Here is a 10,380-nt window from a genome sequence, read left to right on the forward strand (position 1 = left end):
CTAATGCAAAAGGCAGCTAGCTATATATTATTTAATTCAACTCGAAAAGGGTATAATTTTCATTCCCCTGACTTTACAGGTTTATCAGGAGACATTTTTAAAAGAACAAAACATAATATTAAGTTCAATATGTGGTGGACAGTTAAGAAATTATGTGTTATGTTTGTCATGGGAAATAAACTTTAAAAAGTAACATTTCCTTTGAGGTTTTCACCAGTAGATGAAACTGTGAACCCTTTTATGTACCCTGAGTGGACCATTTGAGGACAATATCTGAAGAGCAGCAGGCTTATTATTCTTCTCTTATTACATTAAAAAAAAATACACTTATACACACACATTCACTCACATTTGAAGATGCAAGATGAAGAAACATACATGACCTTGAACGTACAGTTGAAAAAAAGGAGTTCTATCCAAACATCCCAACTTAAATGTCAAGGTATGGAATTCAGGGTTTGTTTGTTTTTTTTAATTGCTGTGGATTAATATGGGCATGGATTTAATATGAGTTAATATTAATATGAATATTAATGTGGATAGTAGTTTCCATTATTTTGTTTTTTGTTTTTTTTCCTGTTCTTGGGCTATTTCATTTTTGTGATGTTTCCCTCTCTCTGTCTCTGCTTCTGTCTTTTCTCTCTGTCTCTCTCTGTCTCTGTCTCATTTATCAATGTGGGACTAACAGATATTGGCTTTTAAAGTAATATTCTGTCTCATATTATTAAGGATATACTTAGGAAATATACACATTCAATTAAAACTAATTGTTAAAAAGTGAATATTTGGCGCCAGTCATCCACCTCCTTACCATGCATAAAATATGACATTTTAAAATACCAATTTTTAGTTCAGCTTGTCAAAAATTTTAAAGTATGTTTTTCACCAGGTGAAAAAGTCTGCTTTGGACAATAGAGGTGTTAACATGAAAGACCACAAAATGTAGTGGCTCTTCTGTGAAAACTTTTCTCACATTCAGTTTGTAGATGTCACTTGGAAACCAAAATGTGTCTTAGTGCAGAAAAGGAGCTTGGGAAACTGCAAATAATAAATTTGCAACTCTTAGTTATTCAAGTGGCATATGCTAATAACAATTCTTTACTGATGTATTTTGCTGGTATTTAGTAAAGTTTGCTAATATTTAGTAAAGTTTGGAGTAAGTAAAACATATTACATTTGAATCTAATTGACAATTTCATATTTCCATCTTTTTCAGTGTTTACTTAACTATTCTCACTTGTTTGTTCTTCCAAATAATTTTATAATAGATTTTGCAGACTCTTTCACTGTGAACAACAAAATCAAAAACAAACGGATGTAGTTTTATAGTATACTAAACGCTTCCTAATTTATCAACTAACTTAAGGAACATTTATCTCTGACACTTAGCCTTCAATCCAAACATGGCTGAATTTCCACTTATTCAAGTCGCATTCATGATATTCTGTTTTTTCATTTGTTTGTTTGTTTGTTTAGTTCTCCTCAGATCAGTTTGGAGCACTTCTTGTTAGATTTACTTCTAGTTTCCTCTTTGTTTTTTATTTTGTTCATGTGTCTCTATTAAATATGATATTAACTTCATTAGGCAAAAAACTGTTCTGTTGAACAAGTGCCCATCTATTTCTGCTTTATTTTTTAGCATAAAATTGTTGGATTTTATAATTTGTGTTTTTTAACCTCTGTGAGATGATGATACATTTTCCCCTAGCTCTATTAATGTGATATTAATGGATTTCTTACTATTGAATAACCCTTGTATTCCTAGAATAAATTCAACATGTTCATGGTATGTTTTGGCTACTACTAATATTTTTAAGATTTTTTTGTGAACACTCTTAAGAGTCACTGGTTTTTGTTTGTTTGTTTGTTTAAAATATGTTTATTTTTTGATGGTAAAAGGCTTGTGTTTTAACCTTTTAAGTTAAATTATACCACTTCTCTACAGGATAATGAAAATGCTATTTTCTCCATAAGGCTGAATATTAACATGCCTCAAATGCGTATTGTGAAAATTGTCCCATGATATTTAGGAGAAGTAATTGAGTCTGAGTTGAATTTGAACAGACTTCCACACCCTTTATCCTAATGTTTTCTGATAAACATTTATTTGATTTTTAAAATAATGGCATTTTATTGCACGTGCTAAAATCTTGGAATTTATTGGTTATCATTAGTAATATATCAAAATATTCAAAAACAATGTGGGAAATGAAAAATATTAATTAATTGAATTCTGATAAATCTTATTTTACTATCCTGTCAATATTACTACAAGAGAAAAGCTTTGTAGTAATTCTCTGAAATACTGTTCTGTGTGGTTTACTATGCTCTTCCTTAATTGGGAGTGGCAACTTCAAAAGTAGATTTTCTAGTCCCACCATTCTGATCATCCAGAGTATTATCATTACTAAATAAAATAAATATGTATTTTTCTCTTTACTTAAGTTTTATGTTTTTATTGCCTAATATTCTTTGATATTCAAAACCCAAATTGTGTATAATCCTATTATTACAATTGCTGTCACTTCATAGGAATGTACTTTTCTAAGCTAATTTACGTGATTAATCTCTCAGATTGTTATGTGGTGTTGCGCTGGTATAAAATCTTACTGAGGATATCTGGAACAGTAAATGGTATTCTGGTTTTGACTTTGATCACCCTGTTTCTGTTAGGTAAGTTAAAAGCTCTTAATTAAATAAAAATATGAAAAAAATTTTACTTGTCTCATGACTCTTTTCATATTCATTCATGCATTCATTCATTCATTCTTCTTTATACTAACAAAGATTTAATAAGGAGCTACTATGTATAAAACAATATATTATACCCCCCGTAACATATTTAATAAGTAGTCGAATCAAGTAAGTATCTCATTCTCAAGTGGCATACAATTTACTAGAAGAAAAGTGTGTGTGTGTGTGTGTGTGTGTGTGTGTGTGTATGTAATGTATTTGAAAGCATATTTTTGGATTTCTTAGATGTTTGTGAATAGATTGAATTCCATTATTTTTCTTTAAAAATTTATACATTTTATCTAAGATTGTATTTAGTTTATTCTTGTTTTTGTCCAGATATTTACTGAGCAACTACTAGACCCCAAACATTACTACAAATCCTTCAAATTTTAAAAAAAGGAACATACATGGTGAGAAATTGCATATCTTAGTGGAAGAAACAGATTTTAAATAAATAATTATAGTAGAATGGGCTAAATACAACATCATAGTCTTCAGCAAAAGATTAAGAAAGCATGGAAAGAGCATGTATACTCCCTAGAACTGGAACTTTGCTTTATTTACTATTGTATTACCAGTTCTTATGACAATGCCTGGCACAGAGTAGATCTGCAACAAATACATGTGTTATAAGTGAATTAATTGTGTAATATTTTAATTTACTTTTCATTAAAAAAACAAAAAATTTTTAAAAGAAAATTTCTAGCTATTCCTTCAGTTATTTCTTGTTCCAATCATCAGAATCATTCTGAAGAATTTGTCTCTGAGACAGTGCCGAGAGAAGACATTTTCCCAATCTTAAAATAATCCTGTTTTCAAGTTTCTCAGGAAGTGTTGCTAAAATGCCAAAAAGGAAATAATTCAAATATCACCCAGCAAGATGATATTGAATACCTGAAAGTGAATAGTAACACAAGAGGAAATATAAGTAAGAAGGATGCAGGCCACTGTGTTTCAAGAGCTACAGACCATCAAGGTATCTCTTAAGGCTTTGGCCTATACCACTTTTAATCTTTTGGACTTTCTAAATTTGAAAAATCCTGTTGAACAGGTATGCAGTAGACTAAATTAACAAAGATTTGATATAAATCTACTTTTTACTCAAAACTTGATTCATACATTTTGAAATTTTTTGCAGTGGGAGGAGAGTTGTAAAACAGCATAACAAATTGGCTCTTCCCTCTAGAAGTTTAAAATCATGTTGAGACATATAAATATAGAAAGTTAATTGTGATCATAAGGAAGTATGTAAATAACTATTTTTGTCTCTTATCCTTTTTTGCAATGGATAAAAGTAATTACATCTAACAAATTATCTGTTATGATTTTTAAGCTTAGAACTTCCAATCACACAGAATTTTGGAAAACTGTTCTTTCCCCTTTCAACTTTTTTTTAGTTTAAGTTTTTAACACTTAGCTCTTTGAGCGTTTGACATTTATTTTATAGTATGATATGTGAACAAGGTACATACTGATTTATTTTGTAATTATTTGTCAAAGAATTTTTCTTAAATCCACTAGTTTACAGTACCCTTTAATCCCATATAAAAATGTCATATATATTATTATTTACTTATTAACACTCTTTTCTTTCAGATTATCTGTCTGTTTTACATGTACTAGTCCTAATCCAACTGAAATATCATAATTTTACCATGTATTTTACACTCTAATTCCTCATTATGTTATATATAGCAATGGAACCTTTTCAGAGGTGAGACAGCTTTGATATGTAAACGTAGACTCATATAGACACCACTGAGCATTCATTAAAGTCAGTCTAAATACTGTATAATTGAACTATAAGATTTGAATTTCCTATTAATTTTCTTCGTTTTAAATTGAGGTAATATTAACAACATAATTATTTAAAATTAAACAATTCAATGGTGTTAAGACATTCAAATGTGCAACAACCATATCTATCTAGTTCCAAAACATTTTCATCACCCAAAAAAGAAATCCCATACCCAATAAGCAATTACTCCTCATTTCCTCTCCCCCTGTCTCCTAGCAACAACCAGTCTGCTTTCCGTCACTATGGATTTACCTATTCTGAATTTTCATGTAATGGACTCATACAATATTTTACCTTTTGTGTCTTTCTTCTTTTGCTTAGCATAATGTTTTTGAAGTTCATCCATGTTGTACCACATATCAGCACTTTATTCCTTTTTATGGCTGAATAATATTTCATTGTATGTATATATCACAATCTATTTAAGCTGGAAATACTAACCAATGTGATCTACAGAGTCAAAGAAATCCCAATCAAAATTCCAATGGCCTCTTTGCAGAAATGGACAAGATGATCCTAAAATTCACATGAAATTGCAAGGGACCCTGAAGAGCAAAACAACCTTGAAAAAGAAGAACAAATTTGGAAGATTCACATTTTCCAATGTCAACACTTACTACAGATCTACAGTAATAAAAACAGTGTGGTACAGGACTTAAGACAGACATGTAGATCAATGGAATAGAATTGATCCAGAATTAAGCTCATACACCTATGGCTAAATGATTTTTCACAAGGGTGCCACAACCATTCGATGTGGAAAGAGCAGTCTTTTCAACAAGTGGAGCTGTGTCAACTGGACATCCACATGCAAAGAATGAATTTGGACACCTAGCTTATGCAGTACAGAAAAATCAATTTAAAATAGATAAAAGACCCAAATGTAAGAGCTAAACTATGAAAGTTTTACAAGGAAAAATAGATATAAATCTTTATAACCTTGGATTAGACAATGATTTCAAATATGATATCAAAAACACAGGTGGCAAAAGAAAAAAATAGATAAAATGGATATCATCAAAAGTAAAAAAATATTTGTTCATTAAAGGGCATTTTAAGAAATTGAAAAGACAACACACCTAATGGGAAAAAGTATTTGCAAATCATATATCTATTAGGTGTCCACTATCCAGAATGTATAAATAACTTAAAGCTTGAAAAAAGACAACTCAATTAAAAATGGGCAAAGGACATGAATAGACATTTCTCCAAAGAAACTATACAAAAGGCCAATAAGTGCTTAACACAATTAATCATTAAGGAAATGGGAAACCAAAATCACAATGGGAAACCGCTTCAACCTCACTAAGGTAGCTATAGTCAAAAATAAGTGTTGGTGAAGTTATAGAAAAATTGCTCATACATTGCTGATAGGAATGCAAAATGCTGCAGCACTATGGGAAATAGTTTGTCAGTTTTTCAAAAAGTTAAACATAGAATTATCATATAACCCAGCAATTCAAGTCTTAGGTATACACTCAAGTGAATGGAAAAATACAATCATACAAAAATTTATACATGAATGTTTATAGAAGTAGTATTGATAATAACCAAAACAACCCAATGTTCATCAGCTGGTAAATGGATAAACAAAAGATGCTACTTCCATGCAATGGGATATCATACAGCCATACAGCCATAAAAAAGAATGAAGTGCTGCTACAGGCTTCAACTGGATGAACCTTGAAAACATTATGCTAAGTGAAAAAGCCAGATACAAACAGCTACACATTATATAATCCCATTTACATGAAATATTCATCATAGTCAAATCCATAGATACAGAAAGCAGACCAGTGATTGCCAAGGCTCAGGGTTGGGGGAATGGGTAGAGGCTGCTTAATATTTGTGGGGTTTCATTTTGGGGTGATAAAAATATTTTGGAGTTAGTAGTCATGTTTGCACACCTTGTGGATGTTCTAAAACCCATGGCATTTGTACTTTAAGATGGTTAACATGGTGAATTTTATGTTACATGAATTTTATCTCAATAAAAAAAGGAGATTGTAAAGGTGACAAGTTTGAATAGTTATATTTGCCTGTGCTTATATTTTTACATTATACCACATTTTTCTTCATTATTATTCTAAAAGTCTCAGATATTTTCAATTTGAGAATACCTCAACTTAAATTTAAGAAAAAAGGACTTGATGAACTTGCAATAATAAAGAAGTTAAAAAAACTGTTATTCATCTCAGTGTTACTTAATATCAAAAGGGAGATATTAAAGAACAATTTATGCAGATAGAATGACACAGATGCTAAAACTTTTTATGGATAAATTCTAAGCAAATGGTATAGATAATATTTTATCTAATCTCTCAAATAACATTAATGCAATATACATCTTAATTATTCATATTATTTTAGTAACCATATCTGATTATGACATGAAAAAAGTCTCTTAACCTCTGTGTAGGCTTTGCTTCATCTTACAAAATTAATTTTCTTAACTCCTATGAACTATCATATGTATTTTGGACAACTTCTGAATCTAAACACTTTGTTATGAGTGATTTTATCATAGCTCTACTCTTTTTCATACAATATGTAAGTATCCTCACTGTCAATTTGTAGGAATGTGCCCATCAGAATGGCTCAAATATCAAGAAAAGTGTTATTGGTTCTCTAATGAGTTGAAAAGTTGGAGTGACAGTTATGGATATTGTTTGGGAAGAAAATCTCGTCTACTAATTATTCAGGACCAACTTGAAATGGTAAGTGGTTTAGTATCATGCTTATGGCATTAGCCTTTTTGCAGTTAAAAATGGCTTATCTCAAATTTCTTCCCACCATTTCATTAAACTATTTTTTATCTTGATTATTGAGTTTTTGGTGCTCTTTTAAATTTTGTGCTCAAAGCCAGTGCCTCCCTTGACTCATGCTAATTCTGGTCTGAATATTTGTATTCAATTTGCAAGTAGTGTACATGCGAGTAGTATATAATGTATGTGTAAATAAGGTATGAATTGATTAGTATAAGGATCCTCACACAAGTGTTAGTTGCCCAGTAAAATTCTAAAATCTTACTTAGTATGTCTAAATTATTAAACTATTCTGTTCATTTAGTTACTCCTCACCCTCTTTTTAGGCTTTTATACAGAAAACCCTAAAACAATCAAACTACGTGTGGATTGGGCTTAACTTTACTTCCCTGAAGACGACATGGACCTGGGTGGATGGTTCTCCATTGGATTCAAAGATGTGAGTCTTCCCTAAAAGACAATCTGATTTATTGTTTATCACAGAATTTATCTCCTTAAAGCACCTACAAATCCACCAAAATGAACTCACATAGTTCTTGGTATGAAAGAACTTGAAAGGATGAAAATTAATGTTAGCTGGAGTAATGACAGGTATTTTGGTTTGGTTTTCAAAGCAAAAGGATTTGAAAACAATAATGATTGTGCACTTATTGTTTCAAAACTACTCACACTTTATATGGAAAAGGGGACTGAAACAATGTAGTCTGCTGTTTTCAAAGTTCTAAATGCTTTTTTAGTCATCTTTAGCAATTAAAAAAACTGTATACAATTTTTGTATTGTATGATTATCATAATGTTAAAAAACAAACAAGAAATACAAGACAGAACAAAATAATCCTGAATGCTCTCAGCAATTGCATGAGGTTATTGAGATTTTTTAAATTTTATGGATGTTTTTGTGCACTTGTATTAATTTTATAATCAAATATTTAATTAGAAATACAAATAGTGAAACCAGTAAACTCAAATCTTATCCCTATGTTGGTAGGCAGACTAATGGTCCCCCAAAATGTCCTAATCCCCAAATCCTATGAATATGTTACTTTAAGTGCAAAAGAGACTTCATGAGTGTGATTAAATTAATAATGTTGAGCTAAGAATATTCTGCTAGATTATTCGGGTGGGCCCAATGTAATCTATAAGAGAGAGGAAGTAGGGGCAGGCTCAGAGGAGACTTGAAGATAAACACAGAGTTCCAAGTTATCTGACTGATACCAAGGAGTACAGGCACCCTATAGTACTTGCAAAAGTCAATGAACAAATTTTCCCCTAGTGCCTGCAAAAAGCAGCTCTGCAGACACTTGATTTTAATCCTTTAAGACCAGTTTTGGACTTCTGATATCTAGAACTGTAAGATAAGAAATCTGTGTTGTTTTAAGTCACAAAATTTGTGGCAATTTATTACAGCAGTGATAAGAAACATTCACTATGGTAACCAACTTAATGAATAGTATGTGTTATTTTCCCTTCACTCCTATCTCATCATTAAATATTATTTATTTTCTATCTCACTGCTCTAAATTAATCAATCTAAGCAAGTCAACTGAAGACATCTTTGCAATGGAGAATAAAATTATGGATGTGTATCATCTAAGGGTAGAGTTGTATCACTGGACATGACCTGATTGGCTACTTATGAAGATACTAACCTGGGTTTTCTCCTCATGCCAAATTCACTCAACACCACCTATACAAAATTCAAATATAAAGGTGTATAAGTTCAAATATAACAGTGTATTTTCCAGTATGAAAATCCAATACTTACTTGTCTATTATTATTCTGGGAGCTTTGATGATCATGGGTCTCTTTTCCATGATACCTTCTTGAACTTTTTTTCTAAGTTAAATAAATTCCTAACAGAATAAATCACTAAGACTACAGTATTTTAAAGATAACTTTACTGTTGTATTTAACATGTTGCTTTATAGATAAGTAATACAACAAATGTACAATTTATTTAGGGCTTACCTGGGTCAGTTTGTGTATTGAGTTCTTTACAAACATCAATTCATTTAACCTCTATAACAATATCATGAGATAAATATTATTATAACTATTGTACAATAAGATATGAAAAGCCAAGAAACGTTAAGTGAGCAGTTCATGTGACTCAATCTGTTTTTAATCTAATGGATGACATGGAACAATGGCAAGAATACTAGCATAGAATTATGGGCACAAATTTCTTCTTAGCTCTGTCACTTGCAAACAGACTCTCGGGGAACTGTCTGCCAATCACAGACAGTAATACTAAGTTACAGAGATATTGGAATGTTTAATGAATCAAGGTATTTGAAAATTCCTCGAATATTTGAATTACCTTTTAATTAAGGGAGGGTATTAACTGAAAACACAAATGGATGTCTTCAGCAACAATGATTAACTAAGTATTCATCTTCTCTTCTGCAGATTCTTCATAAAAGGACCAGCTAAAGAAAATAGCTGTGCTGCCATCAAGGAAAACAGAATTTACTCTGAAACTTGCAGCAGTGTTTTCAAATGGATTTGCCAATATTAAAATTTTAAAAGTGATAGTGGAATAATCAAGGATCAAAGTTCTTTTGCCTAACATTAATCTTCAGGAGTAAGAATTTAAAATTGCAGTTAAACACCAGCCTCGCTTCTCTATTTTCCCTCGATCATCTCCATGGGTCCTAGCCACAGAGTAACCCATGTTAGCAGTCTAAAATATACCCTTCTGATTCTTTATGTGATAATGTAATACAGAGTGAACCCGTGCATTTATATTCATGATTTAATTCACCTTTTCTTTTACAACAAATGTGAACAAATTATGTCTGCTTTTCTGTTATTTTGCTTTTCTTTTATTCTTAACAATATACTATGGAAATTTCATATAGTTCTGAGTTGCGTTATAGTGTGAATTTATACATTTTTCACTCCTTTATTGATGAGCATTAACGTTTTTCAGATTTTTGCTACATAAACTATGCTGCAATAAATATTCTGAATATCTTTCTAAATAGTAGCACTTTTATTTCTATGACGTAAACTTTAAAATTGGACTTTCTGGGTAAAAAGTGTTAAAAATGTTGTTGGTTGGCTTTATACAATTTTTG

The 10,380-nt window shown here is 30.9% G+C and overlaps 1 protein-coding gene across 2 annotated transcripts; it reads left to right on the forward strand.

Moving 5' to 3' along the window:
* The first annotated feature begins 357 nt into the window (after positions 1-357).
* On the forward strand, positions 358-9,818 carry LOC132372396 (killer cell lectin-like receptor subfamily F member 1). 2 transcript variants are annotated; one of them, XM_059934462.1, is made up of 6 exons: positions 358-442; positions 2,575-2,673; positions 3,557-3,712; positions 7,112-7,251; positions 7,626-7,738; positions 9,710-9,818. In XM_059934462.1, exons 1-6 carry the CDS (start codon positions 358-360, stop codon positions 9,816-9,818), a joined length of 702 nt encoding a protein of 233 aa, XP_059790445.1. The 2 variants fall into 2 exon arrangements, with proteins under 2 accessions (XP_059790445.1, XP_059790446.1); XM_059934463.1 differs by lacking the exon at positions 3,557-3,712.
* The last annotated feature ends 562 nt before the right edge of the window (positions 9,819-10,380 follow it).

Source organism: Balaenoptera ricei, chromosome 10 (assembly GCF_028023285.1).
Source record: "Balaenoptera ricei isolate mBalRic1 chromosome 10, mBalRic1.hap2, whole genome shotgun sequence".
NCBI classification, from domain to species: domain Eukaryota; kingdom Metazoa; phylum Chordata; class Mammalia; order Artiodactyla; family Balaenopteridae; genus Balaenoptera; species Balaenoptera ricei.

Bases quoted from the DNA above. Each gene is read 5' to 3' on its own strand.
- LOC132372396 (XM_059934462.1), top strand. From the start codon at position 358: ATGCAAGATGAAGAAACATACATGACCTTGAACGTACAGTTGAAAAAA. The intron at 443-2,574 runs GTATGGAATTCA...TTAATCTCTCAG, and splicing joins ATCCCAACTTAAATGTCAAG to ATTGTTATGTGGTGTTGCGC. The intron at 3,713-7,111 runs GTATCTCTTAAG...GTCAATTTGTAG, and splicing joins AAGAGCTACAGACCATCAAG to GAATGTGCCCATCAGAATGG.